This window comes from Penicillium verrucosum (genome assembly GCF_028828655.1).
Source record: "Penicillium verrucosum strain IBT 35672 chromosome Unknown utg000001l_segment0_segment0, whole genome shotgun sequence".
NCBI classification, from domain to species: Eukaryota; Fungi; Ascomycota; class Eurotiomycetes; order Eurotiales; family Aspergillaceae; genus Penicillium; species Penicillium verrucosum.
The window spans coordinates 9517857-9540702 of record NW_026643210.1 but is presented as its reverse complement, the minus strand read 5'-3'; the positions used below and the strand labels follow the sequence as shown (position 1 = coordinate 9540702).

The window sequence follows — 22846 nt, the reverse complement described above, 5'->3', positions numbered from 1 at the left end:
GTTGTGGCGGGTTTCTTTTTATAGAAGACGACGTACCACATGGCGCACAATGTACCAGATTGGCCAATGTACATACATCGCACATACCAGCCGATCACCCGTGGGACCCGCCAACTTGCCCCCTTCTATATGGAGTATGGAGTAGTCTTTGACCATATAAGCCCATGAGATATTTCATGCCATCGACGTCATGGCGCTTGAAGGATGGCATCCACAATAGTAAGCAAAGACGAATAGCGCACTGCAGGGTTATCGTAGTCAGTTTCAGAGAGTCTACAACATACCTAGGTATAACTAACTAACTAGTTAGGGGTTACAGAAAAGGAAAGAAAGAGTAGATGATCTTCCTATATCATCGACTAAATCCGACTTTAACCCGTTCTACAACTATATCTCCAGACGAACCATCATGGTTCTTCATACATTTTAATGATAGTCACTCGGACGCCACCACAATAGTTGCCGATCCTCACCCCCGCAGCTAAAGAAGTCACACACAATTGCCAAAAGGGGCTTGTGCATTGAGTATGCACTCAACTTGTGGGGGTTTTAAGTGTTGCCTACTTGGATAGTATACACATCAACTTGTACGTGTACTTTCTTTTGTAACTAAGTGGTATATGAAATAATCTAAAAAAGAATCTAAAAAAGAACGAAACACATAGTCTATAGACAAATCTTATAGTTGGACGATCGAATCACTACCTTCTCTACTCCACTGATCTTCGGTACTGCAGACATTCACATTTCCTTTTTCGTTATCGGAAGTCATTTCCTTTTTTTTCCTTTTTTGGTTTTTTGTATAAAAACTTCCATCTCCCTTACTTTATTCTTTTCTGTATTCTTCCATTCTCCATTTTCCCCTCAACTTGAAATACTTGAAACACACCAAATCTCCACAAGTCTGCAGTCAACCTACACCTGCAGCGCTCTTCGTCTCATCTCGCGCCTTGAACCTACACAAAACTATACAACACCCTCGTGACCTCTAAATTTCCCTTCTAATTTCAAATTATATACCTCTATACCTCTTCACCCCTCCACCGGATCACAAAATAAAAATAAAAAAACTCTCTACACAATGCGCGACACACCTTCCAAATTTATCGAGATGCTCGATCCCAAGGACACATCTCTACGCATGTCCGACTCCGATGTCCGTCTTGAGGATGTTCTCGCCGATCATGAAGCAACCATCAACAGTCGAGCCCGTTCTTCTACACAGTCCTCCGCAAAACCAGACAAATCCCTATCTCGTAGGAACTCGACATCCCCAACACCGCGGTGGAAACGTCTGAGCAATATTCTCGCGCAACCCCGCCGGAACTCTTAACATACTATACACCCCACCCTGCAGTGATGTGTTTCGGTCTTACTATACTCCACTCTACTACATTTCTCAAAAACACCCTGTTACGATTCGGGTGGGCAATGCCGAACACATTCCCTGCTATGTGAAAACGAAAAAAGAGAAAAAAACGAAATTGCAAATTGCAAATTGCAAATGATTTTTTATGGCTACATTCGCGACTTGACTAGCGAGTTCGGATCTGTGTTTCGTGCCTGGGGCACGGTGTCATGGACCGAGAACTGTGAATTGCAAACGAGATTACGAATTGAAATGATACGAAGTGGTGTGCACGAGTAGCTTGCTATTCGGGTGTTGTCGAGTGTTTGGCCTCGGACTGCTCTGCTGGCACTGGTCCAGTTGATAAGGGGACAGGATCTTGCCCCGCTTTGATAATTTGATGAGTGTGCACTTTGTCTATTTGAGGATTTGGATTTGGATTTGGATTTGAATCTGGATTTGAATCTGGATCTGGAACTTCGCTCTAGGGTTATACGGTTATGATCTGGATTGGTCCCCTGGCACATGTATAGGAACCAAATTCCTCACAAAATGAAGAACGTGAACGGTCTGAGACCTGCGTTTATCTATTATTCACTTCTTGTTAATATAACTTCATTTTGCTTCCTTAACTGCTTGTCCCTACCCCTTTGATACCCGATGTAGCCCTAAAGTGAACCATACATTTAGTCGGAATCCTGTCGATGAAGCGAAAGTAACCGAAATTCTATTTGACCCGATTGTTTGTTCTTGAACTTTGTACCTGGCGAATCTTAAATCCGGCGGGGTCTTAGCTTTGGCCCTGTAGTCACTACCTAGTCACTACCTCTTAGGCTTGTAGCATGTACAAGATAGGTACCAGTGGACCCTGGACCCTCGGGGTGGAACATTTGTACTACGAGTACAATCCTTATTGGACTGGCCTAATAAAAAGGTCTTCGCTGGAAAAGGGTCCGAAAACCAGGAACCAATGTCAGTCAAGCTATGATAGCTCTTTCATCCTTTTTCTATTGCCTGGCACAACAGCTCTTCGTGCTAGGGGGATACGAGTCGCAACTTGGCGCTGTATCGGCTTCTGTCCCTGCGCCGGACTACTCGGACCCTCGTGCATGTAGAGCTATACGAGAGAGACCTGCGGATGTAGATTGAAATGCGAACAATTTCAAGTTGGAAAGAGAACCGTAGCAAAACGACAGAAACGACAGAAACGACAGAGAATGTCGGACAGACTTCGGGACTGAGATCTCGCCCATGTAAGTTTCTGGACTCGCGATCTATCAATATTATAATGTACATCACTTGCGTACAGGTTGAGTCACGGTCTGATTGAATATCCCCGGAGAGCTCCCGGCATAATAGTATATCCAGTCGTCCCAATTATCCAATCAGTTCCATCCCATATCCGCCTTTCCTCTCTTTCATCAACTTGCTAATCTCGGCCGGGTGCACCATGTTAAATGCGGCCATTACCAGCAACATAAGAGCGGCATCGAAAATGTAGCTCCAGAATTCGTGCTGGAGCAACGTCCCCTTACTTCCCTCGTTGTACTCAATGTACCGGAAGATGGAACGGACGAAAATCAAAAGACTACTGATGTATAACACGGTCTGGTGTTTCTTCCAGGGGACAACGCGCTGTTGTAGCACCCTTGACCCATTTTTCACAAGCTTGACGTGAAAAATGATGCTGGTGATTATGAAGACACCGAAAAAGACAATCTGGATGATCAACCCGACTTTAATCACATTTCCGCCTTTTTCTGCTGTACTGGCTTTGACGAGCATTCCGGCTCCTGTATCATTGCAATATACGGTTAGTCAATCGGGAGATGCAGAGTATCGTGGACGAATTGAGGGACGAGGTATGGATGGGCCTGACCTCCTGCCTGAACCAAAAATGATATCACATCCCCAATCACAAAGATCTTCGTCAACCACGAGCGTCGGATCGGTGATAAGTGTTCTCCACCTGTGACAATCATGATGCGACCGAGTTCCATATAAATACTTGCCGCGAGCAGTGACGGCGCGACGAGAATAAGAACGGCTTGGATGGCAAGAGGAGGAATGGTATAATTCGGGTATTGCTTGGAGGAAACGACACGCTAGAACTGTGAGCATACTATTTCCCTCTCTGACTTAATCGAGTATCGAGAGTGGCTTACGGCTGTATATCCAACAACCTCAACTACAGAAAACGTGTGTTAGAAAGACCCGGAAAATAGCCCGATGAAAGGCCTCAACAGCAGCAAGTTAGCACATTGAGCTTGGTACTCACATATTCCCCCGAATATAAAAGCAATGAAGAACCATGTCCGACCATGGAACATTTGCCAACAATGCAAGACGGTTACGATTCCGAATAGGACAATGAAAACCACGGCAGCTGGTATTGAGGGTATGTAGTCATACTGTCCCATATACTTGACTGCAACCATTGCGTCGTTGGGCTCGTTGTTCACATCCAGAAACCAACTAAATATCAAATTGAGCAGGGCCCGCACCCCGCATCGACCAGTTATATATATCTCCCATATTTCAGGGGATTTCCAACCCTATTTCTAAACGTTGAAGCCTATCGTATTTTTAAATATAAGCTCAAGACATCTGGAAAATGTGACAGAGTGCGTACAACGTTCCCGCTTGGAGTTGCCTTACCTAGTATATCCGAAGTGTGCGTTTAGCGTGCTCGGTTGAACTTGCCAATATATCCGAACCAACTGTCACGGTATGAATCTGATGAAACCCCTATCTTCTCGGACTGGAGTGTTTTTAATTTGACAATCTAACAGAGTCCCATAGCCGAGTCCCCACAGACTGGATATACCATATACCATATACCATATACCATATCTGCAACTTTTAGACCCCAATTTCACCCCTTTCCAGTGCTACGGAGGGCTCACACTAAGTCTCGAGAAAGATGGGTCCAGCGTAAGCACAGCCATGTCAGCACTGGAGGATTGGTCTAGAGGCGTATAGCCGCTAGTCTTCTGCTGCTCACGTTGTATTAACACTAGGGGGCAGTGCAATGTACACCGGTCTTTTTATCATAAGGCGAGAAGTTGATGTAACTCCACGGCGCTTACTTGTCCCCGAAATCTTCTTCTACACTACGGGAGCACAGCAATGATATTTCCGGATCTGTATTGCCCGAGCCCATTAGGCTGCAAGGTACGGTATTCTATCGTTATGTCATCGTGGATGCATCGTGTGAGATGATGAGAGATGACAGACTTTTGACAGATTTTGACAACCCCCCTTCTCACAATTGGTAAATTTATAGATGTGATAGATGGGTTGCTGGTCATCGGTATGTTTCATCCCGCTTGACTAGATTCCGAATCACAGGAACATTTGCTGTGTACGGCGCTGCATTATCACAATCGAGCAGTGGCAGGGTTCTGCCAGATTAGGTTTCCAATCCGAAAGAGGAATTAAGAATGAATTGGTATTTCGGGATCGAAACCCCAACAATCGAGCATCTGGATTAAACAACGTCCACATATTGAAGTACCAGGACACCAGGACACATTCGGGGTATATATGGAATCGTGCTCCAGTTCAAATCACATAGGACCCAGAGAAGAGTCCCGTGATTTCTTTTGGTAAATATCAGATAGAAGAGTGAAGTAGATAAACTCATACATTGACCAATAGAACAGAAAATGTGCAATAATTCCTAGACAAGTCTAAAGTGTAATGGCATGGACTAGCAGAAGTTGTCAAAGTGGAAGGTCGATCTCTTATCAAATATCCCAATCTGCCCCACATCAACCTCCCCCATCTCAAATTGTCCAAATCACCAACTGTAGCAATAGCAACCCTGTGACAGTGACAGTGACAGTGTCTGGGATTGGAGATTCCCCTGCAAGAACCCGCGTTTAAACAAACATCCAACGCCAAGCAATCATCCGCGACGCTCCCCGAAACCCCGAACCATCGCGTCTTTGTGCGCAACGTGAACGGTGCCAAGTCGTGACATTCCTTGTCACCTTATCTATCTAGCCCTACCAGAATCCTAGAATCCCAGAGACCCAGAAGCCCCAAAATGGCCTGGCTCCAACAAACACCAGGCTCTGGTGGTCGTGTCGCGTCTCCAACAGTCTTTGAGCAGCAGCGCGAGGAACTCGTCCGAGAGATCGCAGTGGTATGTACCATGTTGACAAACTTCCCACTCGGGAATCCTGATCAGCCCCCTAACCGATATTAAATTTTTTTTTCGAGTAGGGCATGGAGCAAGTACTTCAAAATATGAACCGTTTGAATCGGAATCTAGAAAGTGTGATTGCGGTAAATTTCAGCACCGGGACTGGGAAAGCGCATCTGCTAATTGTGCTATTAGGTGGGCAATGAATTTGGGTCTGTGGAAGCTCTCTGGTCCCAATTTGAGAACTTTATGGGCCGGGCTGAAGAACAAGGCGAGGAGACTGGCAATGGCAATGGCAATGGAAAGCGGAAGGTTAGTGGAGAGAGTGATGCGAGTAAGTCGGGAGTAAAGCGTGAAAATGAGGGTGACTCGACAGTCATGCAGTGATGGTAAGACTTGAGGGTGAAATTAGGTACTAGCTGTAAAACTATCGAATGATAGGAATATTATACCCAAATTGTGGGTTCAAAAGAAAAATCGATATTACGGAGCTATGAATTCCCATTTTCATGGCCGAGTGTATCCTCGCACGGTAAGCTAATACACGAGATCCTCAGCATATTCTTCGTACTCCTGCATGAAATCTGCCATGCTAAACTTGTTGTTGAGCTGCTTGGCTGATAGAATGACACTACCAGCATCAATGTATCCCTTCTTGAAGGCTGCGAACAATGCCGGGCTAGTCGACGAATGTGGAATAAAAAGCTGGCTATCACCCGTTACCATGGCTCCTTTGAACGCTTGGTAAACGACATCACAATCCTGAGTTAAGTCAACCGCCTCGCATTGGCCGAAGTCCAAAAGATAGAGTCCAACAGCGCGGTGCTGAAAGTCCGGAGACTCAACCAAAGCTCTCGGTTCCTCTGAGGCTGATGTGCCAAGCACGAACTCCACATCATCACCGTTTGTGGCGGCGCCCCAGTGTAAGGTTGCATATGCCTTGCCCATTTCCTTAGCCAGCGCAAGGGTATCGATGCCAAGTTCCTTCATGAAACCGAGGTAGAGAGGGAAATTTCTAAGGGGCGCTGGGTTATCCTGATTGATCGAACCATCAGTCTTACCCAAATAGACTCGGGCGAGGCAGTGCTTATTGCTAGGGTTATTGAGAAGGGATTCGATGTCAGTGATACTAAGATCCCGTTCGCGACTACAGAAATAAGTGATGAGCGCTTTTCGTACGACCTTCGGTAATGGAAGAATCCGTTCCATGGTGATGACGTTCCCGCGCGCGCGGTAAGTCTGGGGTATTTTCGGCAAGATTTCATCCCAAAACGCGTTGTTTTGTGTTTGGGAGATAAAGTTGTGGGGTTTAGGAACGTGGACTTTGTTGTGAGTTGCGCTTCGGTAGTGTTCGAATGCGGCCGAGACATCGCAGTGGGTTTTATACTCGCGTTGGAGATTTGAGGATCGTGCTTCATTGCCTGGATTTTCTTTTTTGAGAATGTGGGGCTTCCCAACCACCTCGAAGATGACACCTTGAAGGCCACTGCCGATTTGATTTATCTCCTGCAGGTCCTGTCGAAAACGCGCACTTTGGAAGCGGCGGCTGAAAGAGGAGGCCGTCGAAATGACTGACTTCAAGCTGAGCGATCGCTGGAGAATGGATGAGTCTGTCCCCAGTTCAAGTTCTGTTGCATCCAAGTAAAGACAAGCAATTCTAGCGTCACGTGCATTGGAGGACGCTCCAGAATAAGCTGATTCTTCACTGCTGTTGATTTCGCGTCGTGAAGCCATGGTGAGCTAAGGATGGGTGGAGTGAAAATGGTTGGTGGATGAAAGTGACACCAGTGAGTACTCGTAAGGTTGATGGAAAAGGACCGCCTTCCCTAACCCAGGTACGGGCGACTACCTAGGGACTGCACATTTTGGTCTTTTCTTAGATACCATTCAAAATTCGGGTTACATTTACCTGGTAAAAAGATATACGAATTTAACAAGAGAGATCTTGATAAACACAAAAGGTCAAATGTATTCAGTAACACATAGGACGTCGCTTTCGCCAACAGAACAGATCAGATAACATAATTGAAAACACCAGTCCCATGCATGCCAATGGAAAACGGCAAAGACCCGAGGTCATGAGAGACATCAAATGGAACAAGGGGGACAAGGGTCATGAAAAAGGGCCAAAAAGAACATAAGCAGGTAACAAACGTGAAATAAAAGAAACAGCCTCCAGCAAAAATAAAAAAAGAATCGAGATCATTGTAAGGGCCGCACAGCGTATCGATACAACAGAGAAGGATTTGGAAAGTCATGTCTAGCTTTGTCCAGCTTGCGACGACATGTCACATACACAGGCGAGCGGGCAAGCAAGCCGACGAAGCAACCAGGCTTGTGGTCCGGCCAAGAGAGAAAGGAAAATCAAAGGGTATCGAGTAGAATCAATCTACAGAATCTTGCAAGTGCGCTTCTTAATCTTCTTGCCGGGGCGGGCGCCTCCACCTCCTGAAGGCATGGCACTGGCGCGATTGTTGCGGTTATTGCGGCCGGCCGGTTGCTGAGCTGTCCAGCCTTGTTCTTCGATTGAGATGGCCGAGTCAACGGCCTTGGCGAAGACTTCATCCACACCGCGCATCTCCTTACTACTGCATTCGGCATATGTTGCTCCCATCCGTTGGGCGACATTTTCGCCTTGCTCTGGTGTGATGGGTGTCAGGCCTTGTGTCTTGAGGAGCTCAATACAGGTTCGCTTATTGCGCAAGTCAGACTTCAAGCCAACGAGAATAATGGGTGTGGTGGGACAAAAGTGCAGAACCTCGGGATACCACTGAACAGAGAGATGTTAGACAAATCGGGAAAAAAGTAAAGAGGGTTCCAAGTTAAGGACTCACCTTGTCAACAACATTCTCCAATGATGCGGGACAATCGATAGCAAAACAGACAAACAAAAGATCAGTCTCGGGATAGGACAGTGGACGTAAACGGTCGTATTCCTCCTGTCCAGCAGTATCCCAGAGGGCTAATTCAACAGTCTTGCCAGAAGCCCGATGCGTCGTTTGGGTGATATAGTTCTCAAACACAGTGGGGACATATTTCTAGGCGATAATCAGCACCAGTCACCCGTCTTTTCCCTCGCAGGCTGAACGTACCTCTGGGAAGTAACCTTGGGAATAACTGATCAACAAACAGGTCTTGCCACATCCGCCATCACCCACCACTACAAACTTTTTTGAGAATGAGGGCGGCTGAGTGATATTTGTTGCCTCAGACATCCGTCCACTGGAGACACTGGTATGGGTGCTGGCTGTGCCGTGGCTGACTCGGATGCTGTCGCTGCGCGCACGACTGTGACGTGGTGTCAAAGATGGAGGAGGGGTGGCGAGAGAGCGGCGGCGCGATGCTGCATGGTATTGATCTTCGTACATAGCACTCATGATGAGTAGGGGTAGGGGGTTGGAATGTGCCTCGTTTGTAATGTGATACAGGGGAAAACGGTTTTTTGTTTTCTTTTTTTTTTTTTTTGTTGGGAGACTGTTGATAGGAGGAAATGATATGGAATGGGAGAAGGTAAGAGTGAAGAAAAAGAGGAGAAGATAGATCTAAAAAAGATCTAGAGGATCGATAGAGCAAGAGGGTCTGGCGAGACCCGTGAGACCGTGAGACCCGTGAAACCCGTGTTTACACCATGGGCTACCATAGCAACGGCCGTGCCTCCATGACGCCAGGGCTCCGCTTCCCACGATCAAAGCCCTCTATATATCCTCTATCCTGTCATTCACTGGTTTCACTGGTTTACCTCGATCCTGTTTTTAGTCTTGACTCCACTAAATATATTCTTATTCTCCACTGTTCAGCTCACTCTGCACAGCTTTCTTTTTTTGTTTGGTATACAATATACCCGATGGGTCATGTGATTTGTAGATCTTTCTGGAGATAATGCCTCACTTGATGTCTTTTGTAGTATAGGCTATAATAACCTACATCTACTGTATCTTATATATAAAGCTTGGATCTAGAGAAGGGTTGTAAATCTGAGTATCTAATTGAAAAATCGAGTAGCCAAAACAAAATAGAGAGGACTTTTCTATATATAACTAGGGATTCAAACTCTAATAGTGACTATATCTTATATAGACTTATTTAGTATTCTCCGAGTCGATAAAGTAAAATAATATTGTTCCAATTTTCTATAGTCTAATATTGTTGTTCAAGATAACAAGCTGTTCATTGGATGAGTAGATGTAGGAAGAATATTTGTTAGGCTCTTTGTGAATATCTCACCAACTCCGAGTTCGTATCCGACACTCACTCTCCTACAGTAACACGCTAAGAAATTGGAGGACATACAACAAAGTCACCCGTGGAAAAAAAAGAAACCCCTTTCCTACAACACCTAACTTCCACCGACCCTGCCCTTTCTACTCCGTACTTACTTTCAACTCTCCCCTGCTCTCGCAATTGTCCGGATTTCATCATGGAAGCGAAAATCGCTTCCGGTCCCTCTCCCGGATTGACTCAACAAAAGCCTAAATCAGATCACCCTCTGGGGCGCGTATTGGAACCCCTTGGGTTCTACAGGCATCCAATATTGTATGCTCCCCCCTTTTATAACCCTTAGGTGCTAGCTGCTAACCTGTAACGTGAAGGTTCGCGCTCGGTGCTCTCGCATCTTTCTATCTGTTTGCTTTTGTTTGCCGTCAATACTGTGATGCAGATTCATGTCAGTATTACCGTCGGAGCATGATGTCAGCTTTCGGGTTCTTTTTCTTCATTTATGGGATATGGGCTCAGGGTGTTAAAAAGCTTGCGGTGGAAAGCAGGCAACGAGAGGAGTGCGCGTTGCGAAATGAAAAAACACCATTGTCTGCCTATTGAAACAGAGAACGGAAGAAATATGTTAGGATTTGAGCATTGTTTTTGTGCCTTTTTGTTGGCCAGCTGGCGTAGTGGGAATGTGTCAGATGAACTGAAGGTAGGAAAAGATGTTAACCCGTAGGGAATTGATATTGTAGACTCTGGAGAGAAAGAAAGGAAGAGAAAGAAACTAGCTACGGTCCGAACCATAAGTCCTATCATACGGGATTATATATAGCCCTATATAGCTGTCACTATATCTCTAAGTCCCTACTAATAAAAACTCTTTATTTTATTTTTCTTCTTTTCGACATTTCCTACGTATTTAAGACCTCTATTTACCCGTAGTATAGTATATAGATTAATTAAGACCTAATATCTAGATAAACTTTATATAGGCCTCTTTATTAAGCGCCTTTATAAAGCCGTCGGCGACGTTACTCTTCGTCTTAACGCGTTAAAGATCGATCTTCTTCTAGAATATAAAATCATATGGGTTTTGACCACGCTAACTCTGCATGTCATCTTTGGCCCTCTTTATTTGACGGAGAAGACCGATACCCCGTGTTAAAAAGCCTTCAAGATATTATATTTTACTTTATTTATTAGTTTTTAGCTTTATCCTTTTATCTCCTAGGAGATGTCAATTACACTCCTATTTCCATATTGGAAAGGGGAGAGAGAAACGGGATTATCACAGAAGCTAACCTTGGAAGAGCTGATAGTATGGATAGGAATCACCAGGTAAAATGAACACAGAAGAGTTCATAAACTATATGAAGATAGCATGCCAGAGATAGGATAGCGTGTAGTTGTAATTAGCGACCTTGAGGACTAGATGTATCTAGTTGATGATATGAAATTAAGTATAGATCCAACATAGTTTACTCTGTAGAATACATAGTTATATAATTAGTTATAGTTATGTATAACTAGATCATGAGAGAGTAGTAAAACCGACGATGTATACATCCATGGATGCCCCAATGTAATATGACTAAGCACACACATGGCCGGCGGGCATTAGGGGGTTTGAGCCGCGGATGATCTCCCCGTTCACTTCGGAGCATAACCCCCAACCTCGAGTTTCCCCATTATACTATTTGCTTCAATCCAACTTCTTTTCGCTCCTTATGTTCTGAACCCTATAATATTAAACCCTTCAAACGGACTAGCAGACAGCGGCCTGCCCATCTATGGGATCCATCCGATTGCGACACTGTCTGGATTGATAACACTACATCATGGGCAGCAAAAAGGACCAGCCCGATGCTGGACTGAAGAGTCTAAATCACTGTATGCGAGTGGTTCCTTTTTTTGCCCACCCGTGGCTTATCGCGACATCCTCTAACCGTCATGCGTTTGCGACATAGATTCAAATCGATTACCCGTCTGGCGGTACTGGCCACGACAAAAGCTCATCCCATTGATCCGATATGAGACGCCATATTTGGCTTGGGTGCAGGAGAAAGTCCGTACGCCAACCCTCGACTCGTATTTCGCATTCACAGCCAACCTCGGCACCCATACCTTCTTCATGGTCTTCTTACCCTTCCTCTTCTGGTGTGGTTCTCCCAGTGTGGGTCGCGGGTACGTTTTATTTCTGGAATTGAAATCACAGGTGGAATTCCGTAGCTGACGACGGTTATCTATAGATTGGTACACATCTTAGCATCGGGCGTCTTTTGGAGCGGCTTCCTCAAGGACCTGCTATGTCTTCCTCGGCCTCTCTCTCCCCCACTCCAGCGAATCACCATGTCCGGCTCTGCGGCACTAGAATATGGGTTCCCTTCGACACACTCAACCAATGCTGTCTCGGTTGCGGTCTATGCTTTGGCCCTGCTTGGTTCACCCGAATCAACTCTCAGCGCGCAGGTCACCCTCTTACTCCAAGCTATCACCTATATCTACGTCGTGTCCATTGTATTGGGTCGACTGTATTGCGGAATGCATGGAATGCTGGACTGTACTATTGGGTGTGCTATGGGTGCGGCCATCGGCCTCGTACAATTTTATTATGGGCCTGCCTTTGAGGAATTCATTTTATCCGCTTCGTTGATGGAAATCTCCCTGCTGGGGCTTCTTATTATATTCCTCGTCCGCGTCCATCCAGAGCCGGCGGATGATTGCCCGTGCTTCGACGATAGTGTTGCATTCGCAGGAGTTATGCTAGGCGTGGATTTGTCTTCATGGCACTTCGCCGATATCTGGATCGGTTATCCTTCTGGATCAATTCCCTACAACCTCGAGACCGTGGGCTGGATTAAGACTGTTGTTCGTCTGGTCGTGGGCGTTTTGTGCGTGTTTGCTTGGAGAACTGTAACCAAGCCCGCTCTGTTGCGTATTCTACCACCTATCTTCCGGACCCTGGAGAAGCTCGGTCTTTTGCTTCCTCGACGTTTCTTCACCACCGCATCGTAAGTTTGAATGTGCTTCCTGCTTATGGACGTTATGCTAATATGTTCTTAGTGAATACACTACCATTCCCTATAACCTGAAGGATCACGACGTTCTTCCGAATTTCTCTGATATCCCAGACATCATTACCACAATGCGCCATCCTCGCCGCCGAGCCATTTCAATTGGTCCTCAGTCAGAAGCTGATGCGTATGAGACCCTGGCGTACCGGGAAAAGCGTCGACGCGAGAGTCAGTCTGGGAGCAATCGTCCTTCCCCAGTCGCAGAAGATCAAATCAAGCGCAATGGAACGCCCATGCGGCCGAGAAAGACGGCATCACTGGACGATTACGAAGACATGATGGGCAGAGGCAGTCCTATTTCATCCGCAGTGGATGTGAATTCTGACATGTCGACCACACCTTTCCCTTCGATAGAGTTTGAGGCTGGGGAGAGGGAGGAAAAAGAGGTGTTCTCCCAGATCAAGAAGCCCCGTGTGCGGTATGACGTGGAGGTAATAACAAAATTGGTTGTATATGCGGGTATGTGAAACCCCTAGATTTTGACACAACATTTGCTGATACCAGGCTCCTTTAGGTATTCCATGGGTGGTGATCGAAGTCGCACCCTTGCTATTCGACCTAATCGGACTTGGAAACCGATAACCAGGACGAGAAACGTATTCCTAGGAGTGCAATTCGCCTTGCAGTCCCTCGCTTCTTAGCTCCACCACCTCCTCGGCCTGCTCCTAGCTCAGCGGGCTGTGCTAGAACAAGTCACCTTCGAAATATCCTTCACGCTGCCCATGTACATAAACATTGAAAACAATATCCATAGTTGCATTCTTCGGTCTGGTCAGACATCCTTCTCAAACACAGGTTGGGACCAGCAACATCATGACATTGAAGACAACAAAAGAAACAAGAACAAAGAACGATCAAGTAAAGATGTCCAATCGCAACTCTCTTTTTGAGGTTGTCGAATCGTGGTGGCTGTTTATAGAGTCTGCCACAAGACAATTATTAGATGAAACACCAAACGACATGAGATCGGAGTAAAAGAAAATTACATCTCACAGAAGTTTAAGAATAACATTCAAAGAAACTATCAAGAAATAACAAAAAAGATAGATCAACAAAGAGTGACAATGAGATGAGTAGGTCAACGCAACAACAATGAAGGCTGGGGGAATATGTGATGAGTCAGCAGAATGATGAAAGAACCGCGTCGGCTCATATTATTCCCATACCTCTTCCATTGCGGAGTATCTACCTTCGATTCTGGCTTCTGGCTTCGGGGTACATATTCCAGTCATGCCCAATGATGGATCTTGAAGTCTTGTCTTCATCTACCCGCTCATTCCTCCCTTTTCACACCCTCAACGTTCATTCAACCACCGTCAATCTATTTTGAAAGCGCGTCATCGGACGAGTAGATCGCTCTCGAATTTCTTGCTCCCACTCTTTCGACGTGACTTTCTATTCGCATCAACATGGGGTTCTTCCGCTGGCCTCGGTGCAAGCGAAGCGCCTCTCATGCGAAGCCCACGGAGTCCTCACCCAAGATTCCCATTCCCTTTGAGCCCTCAAAACCTCCGTTTGACGCCCCCGATGGTATGACAGCCCCTCCTTGGAAGTTCAAGTCACATATACTAAAATACAGCCCATTGTTAGATAATTCCCAGTTGCCCATCCCAGGAGCCTTCCCGTTAACTCCTCCGGAATCACCCACCCTTGTTGTATCACAAGGCCCGACTATCGAGGAAGATGTCCCACCGAAGGGATGGGAATTCATGGACATAGATACTCGCACAACACCAGCGCTTGTTACGGATCTCGGCACACATCTCCACCCTCGATTACCGCCATATACCCCTCCCCTTCCAAGCGTTAGGCGCATTCCATCGCCGAAACCAACGAAAGCCCCCAAGCCCGTCGAGGATGATCTCATGGAGATTGATGACCCGTGGGATCAACAAGCTCAACTAGATGCAAGGATTCCCCACGGCCCCGTTTCCGCTGTACAGTTGTTTCGCGCCAACAGGCAGCCGATTCCTGCCAATCGCATTGCGTCGTGGTACGAGGCAGAATTCGAGAAGCGGGAGAGAGAAAGATTAGCCCGGGAGCGCGACCTCCAACGTCCAACCAGAGTGGTCCCGCCGGGTTACCCCGTACGTCTGATTTCGCCCGAGTGGCTTGCCAAGCTTCAACGGGCCATGCAGAGTGGACAAGGGAATTCCGTTGCCACGTCATTAGCCGGAGACGATCTGTACCAGCGCGATATCGTCACATGTATTCGCCCTGAGGCCTGGCTTAATGACGAAATCATCAATGCCTACCTTGGTTTACTCGTTCATTACCTCCGTCAATCGCATGGGAATCTCGGACCTAGCGATCGGCCACTCTTCCACGCCTTCAACACATTTTTCTACTCTACCCTTCGCGATAAGGGATACCAGGGCGTGCAACGTTGGGCAAAGCGGGCTAAAATCGGTGGCGAAGGACTCCTCAATGTCGATACAGTCTTCATCCCTGTGCATGAGTCAAGCCATTGGACACTCATGGTTATTCGACCGGCAGAACGAACAATCGAGTACTTTGACTCCCTAGGATCCCACGGTCCTCGCCAAGTGAAGAATGTCAAGCAATGGCTTCGTGGGGAACTCGGGCCAAAATATAACGAAAAGGAATGGACTGTCCTGCCGTCGGTCTCTTCTCGGCAAGACAACGGGAGCGATTGTGGTGTCTTCCTCCTAACAAATGCCAAAGCAATTACTATTGGGGTTGAACCAACCGCCATTGGCCCAAGCCATATCACACTTCTCCGCAGAAAGATTGTTGCGGAGCTCATGAACGGTGGTCTTCACGGCGAATTCAATCCACAGGACAAAGCAACAGGTTCAGTGTTTCTCTAAACACAAAGACCAGTTATCTATCCCTACAGAAGTCTCATCTTTTCATCTCGATCTCATACATTCAATTTGGGGTCTTTTTCACCCTCCCCTCCTACATAATCTCACATACTTCATACCTCATCCATCCCCAACCCACAATTATCCATATCAAGCACCATCACCAAGGCGTTCTCGGTTACCATTACACATTATCTGCTATTTCGGCGCACAAGGCGAACACACGGAAAAGATGAAAAAAAAGGCCAATGATTTTTTTGGGCGGGCTCTTTCTATGTGATGTTTGCAATGAATCTGAATGATACCCCACAGTCACCACCATTATGGTGACTCAGTTGATACAAAGGAGTCCTTTCTTGCGGACTGATTTTATCATATTTCTTTGTTTTCCTCGTTCTCCTGCTTTGATTTAATTCTGTTTTATCTTACATAGCATTAACTTTGCCATGTGTAGAGTCATGTATTTCTATTGTGTTGGCTCTTTCATCTGACTTTAGGACTATAAGTAAGTAATAGTTGTTAATATCGTCGTAGCTAGAGGAGATTAATCTGTAGACGCAATACTAATAAATCCAGTAAAGATGGAATCAGTGAACATGTGTGTATTCTCTTTGATAAAAATACAGGCTGTCTAAAAAGTAGAGTACAGAACACTCATGCCAGCCAAAGCCAAAAATCCTAAACAAAAAAACGAAGGACCGAAAGTGATAATAATACAAAAACTGCCGGAAAAGCCTTAAAACTCATCAATGTTGCAGGGTCTCTGACAAGATTCACGAAGAGGCCTGTTCCGCCACTTCTTTCTTCTGCACTCACGGCCCTGCCTACCTGGCTTACACATTTCGTGCCTGTGCTTCCTATCTGGCTCGAATGGATATCCATTGGCAATAGAACCATTCGTCAGAGGGGGCATTTGATGGCCGGTATGGTTCTGTGAAGGAGACACATGATGTCCCATGAGAGAATCGGAGGTACGGTTGTAGAGCAGCTCAATGTATTCGATGCCGAAGTATATACTGTCGCCGATTCTCATGTCGCCCGTCCACAGTCCACCGTCGCTCCAAAGATTAAGAATAATCATGCTCTCCAGGTCAGGAACCCCGTACGTTTTGGCATCTTGCATCTCATTGTCGACATACCACCGAGACATGTCCGAGAGCCAGTCCAGGCGATGCGTTGACCATGTTGTCCATGGAACAGGTAAATCGGCAATGGTACTGGCACCGGGGATCTCATGATCAGCGGTAAAATTATAATCGGGCTGATTGGCATAGTGCACGCGATGGGCCGGGTCCCGTGTCAAGATCTCAATGTCCGATTCACAGTTTTGGTCATGGTAGGTGAAGATTCCGGCACAAGCGCCGTCAGGTGGTTTGTCATCACGGAGAGGTGGAATCGTCTTGTTCAAGGGCGCTGTGGGATGTTGTTTTGGATCCCGCGACGGCCATTCTTTAAGCTGAGGAGGAGGTTCTGATACGGCGGAGCCAGCTGGCAATAGACGTAGCCGGACACGCACCGAGCACCGATAGATGTTGCGTATGCGAGTCTCGATCTCCGCGGTGGAAGTGTATTCTGAAAAGCGGGTGGTACGCAGAACAAGATACGTCGCGTAATAATTTCGCTCGTAATCCCGGGTGAGAAAGACGTTGTGCTTCGAATTTACCATGGGCACCGGGGCTATTGCGGTGCCTGGGCGTTCCCAGTTCTGACTGCTCCAGTCTCTCTCGAATGAGGTTTTGTAGAATACCAGTGATCTAGGGTCCGTGTCCTTTTCTTCAAGGACTCCAGGTGAGAGATGACCATATTGCAGGTCTTCGTCGTAGCCATGATCGTCATCATCCCAGTCTTCGTCGCCATAATCAATGGGCTCCGACAGATTGAGACTGGCATGCTTCTTCAAATCCACTGCCCGAAAGTCCCAGAGCTTGTAGTGCCGGAAGTATCCTGGATCGGGCCCTGAGATTGTGTAGCAATCGCATCCATGTGGATGTTTCTTGGCCGGTGGCGGCGGCGGTGCTGCTCCAGGAGCTGATGATGTTGATGCTACCGTGCAGAAAAAGATCACGGCGACCCCAAAGGACAAAATGTTGATTTTCATGGTGACTGAGTAACAACCTTGGAGAATGTAAGATTCCCAAGATGGTCCCGGGTGAAGTGAAGAACGAAGAACGAAGAAGGTCTTTGTTTGACTGAACAGGAAGCCGCGCTGGTCGTGATTTCCTCTTTAGGTCGAGATATCAAAATCAACAAAACTCTCTGTGGTTTTTCAGTAAATACGCCAGTACCTAAGCCTCTGATGTTTCTTCCGAGTGAAATGACTCTTTGTACAATTGACTGACAATTAGCTGTCCTTAGGTATCGTACATTGTCCAGTGAGTGTGCCAGATTGGCTAACATCCTCTAGGATCTCTCTCTCTCTCTCTCTCTCGCTCTCTTCGTATCAAAAGCATTCATACCGCTGGTCCAGTCTCCGGGACTAGTTCAAATAGGTCTTTCTTCAATACCTCCAATACCAGGTTCTCGTCGACATCTTGAAGATTCACCGAAGAACCGGGAAGCGCTTCTTTTCCAGCCGCGTCATCATCGTCACTCGTGGTAGAAGACTGGCCTATCTCATCTGGCTCAGAGGTGCGAAGATAGTCTTCCTCCAGTATGAATTTGGAGTTATCTTTGTCTGCAAAGAGTGTCTCCGCTGACTCTGGTAGTGCATAAATCGTAGGGAATTCTAAGACAGTCCGATTGCGCAGAACAGTATTGAGCGTTGAGGTTTGCAAGAGAGGAGTTAAGACTGGCTTTTTGGTTGTGGTTCGCGGACGGTGAAGGTAGAAGTAAAGACCGCGGTGGGGGGCGATGGTCTGATTTGGTGCTTTATCCATTTGCTCAGTTGAGGCGTCTGCTGGTTCCTTTGCTGAGTCTTCGGTCGTGCATGGGGGTGATTTTGTATCTGCCTCTTCGGCCACTGTCGTGACAGGGTCACCGGGTGCAGCAGTAGTCGTATTAGGGGTATCCAAATCTTCTTTCTTCTCTTCTTTAGCTGTATCTTGATCCCTCGAGCGTGGGCAGCATCGGTTATAGGCTTCAGCGACAGAGCATGTATCAATGACAGAATCACGAATGGTCTTCACCCCATCAGCCGTAATCCACTCTATGGTCCAAGCAAGACGCCTATGCCTTGAGAAACACCTAAGTCAGTACAACGTCCGACTCAAAAGACACGAGAGATTCCCAACTCACCTAGGATGCATACGCGACCCATTCTGCTTATTTCTCGACATTCCCTTCGGAGCTCGAAGAACTTTCACAGCAGCAGTCTCGGTGCCGCGCAAGAACGCAGCCTCGCCCTTGGCAAGGCCCTGGTTCGGGTGCTTCCTTTTACGGCCGGCAGCCAGATGCTGTAAACCTTCGGAACTACCATCGTCTGCCTGAGCACCGCCCGCAAGATCAATCCCGCGGTTATCGACTTCTCTCTCCGCGCGCTCGAGGGTGCGCTCGATGCCGGTGATGAAATTAAAGTCGCGATCGAACGCAGATTCAGTGCTCAGTTCATTGCGCTTTAGATATGCGGCAGGATCGCGCACACCGGAGCATTGCGACCAGATTTTATGGCGACGTGTGCAGGGTAGAGAGCAAGTGCGTGTTGAGCAGCGTGGACAGCGGTATTTGGGAGGATTGGCATGGCTGTAAGGACACGGGGTTAGATTCTAAGAGTATACCGGAGTGATTAATTATTCGTGCGCATACCATATTGAGCAGAGATCACTCAGCAATGGATCGGAGTCGGCCATATTGATTTGACTGCTTGTTGCGGAGTTGGAGAGTTGGAGAGTCGGAGATTCGATGGGAAATTTATTTGTCTTATCGATAAGGGCCTAAGGCAGAGATATAGAACTACCTACAACAATCACATTTCATTAACTAACAAGTTAACAACTCGAGTTCCCCAAGGCTAAACCTCGGAATAAAGCCATAAACAGGATTATTCATCTAACAATGGTCTAATTTTCACCTCGATGTTATCTTCTGCGGGGATACACCAGTCCCGTTCTCTGCAGATGATATCATCTGCGGATGTGATGATCAATCCATCCCCGCTGCATTTCTAAGCTTCGGTGATATCTTCCGGACTGCCATTATTTAGTTGCTTAGATTCCCTTGTTTTTCCCAGACTTACAACAGAATATATTCATATACTTCCCAAATCAAATATGGCTTCCAAGGCACTTGCAATCATTGCTGGCGTTGGCCCCGGCACGGTACGGGTCTATATCTTATCTGACTCCATATAAGGCAGGATTGACTGACGAAAGAACAGGGCGCCTCAATCGCCAGGAAATTTGCAAAGACTTACTCTGTCGTAGTGCTGGCTCGAAATCCAGACAACTACAACCCAGTTGTTCAAGAAATTAATTCCAGCGGCGGCCAGGCTATCGGCATCAGCACCGATGTCTCCGACTCAAAGAGCGTCAATGCTGCATTTGAAAAGATTCAAGCAGAGCATCCTTCCTCCAAGGTAGCTGCTGCTGTTTTCAATCCAGGTGGCGGTTTTGTGGTCAAGCCATTCCTCGAGCTGAAGGAAGAAGATTACTCGAATGCACTCAAGTCACAGGCGTATGTTTCTTGTACCCACCAACTCCACTTCATTCCAAGCTTAATATAGTTCACATCGTTCTTAATGATTTTGCTAAATTGCTAACTCCCATATCAGACAGGGCGCCTTCAGCTTCGCCCAACGGGCTATTCCGCTGCTCCTAGAAGCTCGCGAATCGTCGGAGTATCCACCCACTCTGATCTTCACGGGAGCTACCGCTAGTCTTAAGGGTTCAGCTAAGTTTGCTGCTTTTGCTTCAAGCAAGTTCGCACTGCGTGCGTTGGCACAGTCACTTGCTCGTGAGTTTGGGCCGCAGGGTTTGCATGTCTCACACACTATTATCGATGGTGTCATTGATATCCCTCGTACCAAGGCTTGGGTATTTGAGCATGAAGATGCGAAATTAAGCCCTGACGCTGTAAGTTTTGCTCTATTGGTTGGCTTTATTTCGGACACTCACTGGCTATAGATTGCGGACTCATATTGGTATTTGCATACTCAGCCACGCACGACTTTTGCGTTTGAGTTGGACTTGCGGCCTTATATTGAGAAGTGGTAGAGGGCTTCTCGGGGTCTTTCTGTCTCACGAGGCAGAACGAAGATAGTAAGAATGCATTATCGCATATATGTATTTAATGAGATTGTTTTGTATTAACGACTGAGATGGAACTTAAATTAAACTTGAAATTATATACAGCTTTTCTACCTGATTTGGAATATATCTCTTTGTGGGCGTGCTTGAGTTGTAGTATAACCCCGAACTACTAAACCAACCTATTGATATATAGCAACATCAGTATAATGCCTAGCAAAGACAAACTAGAATTGATTACGCGTCGTATCTAGTCTAGATCTTACATATATTACTAGTAGGCAAGTAGGATTGGCTCTTCCTAGTGGAAGGTAGAGAGTATTGGACATCCATGGGACAATTTCACACCTGGGCGCATTTTAGAGCCCCATTCTACTTTATGTTATACTTCTTCGGCATTCACCGATCCTCTTGATTATAGACCGGCTGCAACATAGTTGCGGCCTGTATAATACCCTGTCATCTGCCGACACCTTTCATATTTTGAGCTATGAGTTTAGATATCAAAGAAGCAGAGAATGTGCGGATAAAGGGCTCACTATCTAGTAATTAGGTCGTTCCTATCAGGTAGCGTACTATACTACATATATACATATGTATAAGTGTAGGTATACTACCATGCTTTTGATAGATTCATCTTAGATCAATGAGCATGGGGATGTACATTCACATATCTACAAGCATCGCCGGAAATATCTAGAAAAGGACGCGGTCTACAAACTTAATGATTCGATGTAGTTATAGTATACAATCCCTTCACATCGTCCTCAGTTCTCAGTTTGTTCTCAGCACTTTGTTCTCAGTTTGTTTTCACTTTATTCTCAGTTTGTTCTCAGTTTGTTCTCACTTTATCCTCACTTTATTCTCACTTTACTGCCATTCAATTATTCTAATTTTCATTCCTTACATATGCGCTATGTCCACTGTTTCCGGGGTCTCTGGCGGGCTATTCGCCGCTTCCTTGCAAACCAGATTGACGCCCAAGAGATGACAGGAAGCCTGGAGCTTCCCCAAAGGCCCGAGCCTCTCGCAGTGACCTCACTGAGTCTGCCAGAAATCCAGAAGATCCTTGGTCTCACTATGGTTGTGGATAGAGAGTTCGACTCTGTTATGCCTATACCCGTCCCGCAAGATCTCAGTATGTTAACCCGATGAATCAATCGTACAAACAAGTCAGCTAACCTTAGCTAGAATTCTGGTTGGAAAAAGCGGACCGCGTTCATAGCGCTCATGCCGCTATCTGCGCAAACGAAGCGAGGATCCGCTACAAGCTTAACCTCCTCCTTGTCTACGCTCACGATCTAGTAATGTCGTCTTCAAATGGATCTATGAGACCCTTGAACATTCAGATGGAGCGTATGTGGGAGTATAGCTCCATAAAATGGGAGGGGAAGAAACGGACGCTATTGGGGCACCCCGACTATGGCATCTGGTATGGAGAGAAGGAAGACCTTGACTTGAACGTTGTTATCATGGGGGTCAAGAGACTAAATGGTGGTGGCGAAGGGATTCCGCAGGCGCTCGCATATATGGGTAAGTACCTCACGATATCGCCGTTATAACGCACTCCTAGACTGACCCGTCAAAAGGGTGCGTTCATAAGCAGCGTAAAGACCTTGGCAAAACAGACACCACTGTCTACGGCATCTCTGCCGATACTATGAATTTCACGTTCATAAAGCTCGACAATAAGTCTCGGGTAAGTATATCTAAATCGTGTCAGTGATCCTGGTTCTAATGTTTACTAGTGGTCTTTCAAGCTAGTCGGCGTCGTCGGAAATGGGTTCGAACAAGTGCTTGGTCTACTGGTCTATATGATGAAGAAAGCGACTTCGATGTCACCCGCTACCTCCAAACGCACGTCTCACCAGACACGACGAGGATCAGGGGAGTCTGGTCTGAGCTTCGACTATAACCCTGAGATGGATGAGATGGATGTTGAATGATTTCGTCGCCGCATTCATCCTCTGACCTTGTTCCTTGCGTCTTCTTCCTCTTCTTCGCTAGTCGTTCTTCTCTCGCTGTCTTGATACCCTTCTTGTTCTCCTTTCCTGCTTTGTTGC

General features: G+C 46.5%; 11 protein-coding genes across 11 annotated transcripts; 6 read left to right on the top strand and 5 right to left on the bottom strand.

Moving 5' to 3' along the window:
• Window positions 1–1081: 1081 nt before the first annotated feature.
• N7516_003459 (uncharacterized protein) lies at window positions 1082–1333 on the top strand (the record flags this gene model as incomplete). Its single annotated transcript, XM_057216179.1, has 1 exon — window positions 1082–1333. One exon carries the CDS (start codon window positions 1082–1084, stop codon window positions 1331–1333), a length of 252 nt encoding a protein of 83 aa, XP_057078062.1.
• Window positions 1334–2725: 1392 nt separating this feature from the next.
• On the bottom strand, window positions 2726–3786 carry N7516_003458 (RTA1 domain-containing protein; the record flags this gene model as incomplete). The annotated part of the gene is made up of 4 exons (XM_057216178.1): window positions 2726–3141; window positions 3228–3453; window positions 3514–3536; window positions 3627–3786. 4 exons carry the CDS (start codon window positions 3784–3786, stop codon window positions 2726–2728), a joined length of 825 nt encoding a protein of 274 aa, XP_057078061.1.
• A 1613-nt stretch (window positions 3787–5399) lies between these two features.
• N7516_003457 (DASH complex subunit DAD1) lies at window positions 5400–5885 on the top strand (the record flags this gene model as incomplete). The annotated part of the gene is made up of 3 exons (XM_057216177.1): window positions 5400–5498; window positions 5579–5641; window positions 5694–5885. The coding sequence occupies 3 exons, from the start codon at window positions 5400–5402 to the stop codon at window positions 5883–5885; spliced, it is 354 nt and encodes a 117-aa protein (XP_057078060.1).
• Window positions 5886–6035: 150 nt separating this feature from the next.
• On the bottom strand, window positions 6036–7232 carry N7516_003456 (uncharacterized protein; the record flags this gene model as incomplete). Its single annotated transcript, XM_057216176.1, has 1 exon — window positions 6036–7232. One exon carries the CDS (start codon window positions 7230–7232, stop codon window positions 6036–6038), a length of 1197 nt encoding a protein of 398 aa, XP_057078059.1.
• A 655-nt stretch (window positions 7233–7887) lies between these two features.
• Window positions 7888–8875, bottom strand: N7516_003455 (Rho4-like protein; the record flags this gene model as incomplete). Its single annotated transcript, XM_057216175.1, has 3 exons — window positions 7888–8268; window positions 8333–8536; window positions 8591–8875. The coding sequence occupies 3 exons, from the start codon at window positions 8873–8875 to the stop codon at window positions 7888–7890; spliced, it is 870 nt and encodes a 289-aa protein (XP_057078058.1).
• A 2664-nt stretch (window positions 8876–11539) lies between these two features.
• Window positions 11540–13357, top strand: N7516_003454 (phosphatase PAP2 family protein; the record flags this gene model as incomplete). The annotated part of the gene is made up of 5 exons (XM_057216174.1): window positions 11540–11591; window positions 11669–11885; window positions 11951–12712; window positions 12765–13234; window positions 13290–13357. The coding sequence occupies 5 exons, from the start codon at window positions 11540–11542 to the stop codon at window positions 13355–13357; spliced, it is 1569 nt and encodes a 522-aa protein (XP_057078057.1).
• Window positions 13358–14184: 827 nt separating this feature from the next.
• Window positions 14185–15606, top strand: N7516_003453 (SUMO protease ULP1; the record flags this gene model as incomplete). The annotated part of the gene is made up of 1 exon (XM_057216173.1): window positions 14185–15606. The coding sequence occupies one exon, from the start codon at window positions 14185–14187 to the stop codon at window positions 15604–15606; it is 1422 nt and encodes a 473-aa protein (XP_057078056.1).
• A 733-nt stretch (window positions 15607–16339) lies between these two features.
• On the bottom strand, window positions 16340–17701 carry N7516_003452 (glycoside hydrolase family 16 protein; the record flags this gene model as incomplete). The annotated part of the gene is made up of 1 exon (XM_057216172.1): window positions 16340–17701. One exon carries the CDS (start codon window positions 17699–17701, stop codon window positions 16340–16342), a length of 1362 nt encoding a protein of 453 aa, XP_057078055.1.
• A 352-nt stretch (window positions 17702–18053) lies between these two features.
• N7516_003451 (zinc finger HIT domain-containing protein) lies at window positions 18054–19472 on the bottom strand (the record flags this gene model as incomplete). The annotated part of the gene is made up of 3 exons (XM_057216171.1): window positions 18054–18768; window positions 18838–19281; window positions 19345–19472. Coding segments are annotated over 3 exons (1287 nt in total), but the record flags the coding sequence as incomplete, so codon positions are not given.
• Window positions 19473–19808: 336 nt separating this feature from the next.
• N7516_003450 (oxidoreductase, short chain dehydrogenase/reductase family) lies at window positions 19809–20750 on the top strand (the record flags this gene model as incomplete). Its single annotated transcript, XM_057216170.1, has 4 exons — window positions 19809–19856; window positions 19916–20211; window positions 20309–20609; window positions 20661–20750. 4 exons carry the CDS (start codon window positions 19809–19811, stop codon window positions 20748–20750), a joined length of 735 nt encoding a protein of 244 aa, XP_057078053.1.
• A 1020-nt stretch (window positions 20751–21770) lies between these two features.
• On the top strand, window positions 21771–22729 carry N7516_003449 (uncharacterized protein; the record flags this gene model as incomplete). Its single annotated transcript, XM_057216169.1, has 4 exons — window positions 21771–21921; window positions 21975–22316; window positions 22373–22482; window positions 22532–22729. 4 exons carry the CDS (start codon window positions 21771–21773, stop codon window positions 22727–22729), a joined length of 801 nt encoding a protein of 266 aa, XP_057078052.1.
• Window positions 22730–22846: the final 117 nt, after the last annotated feature.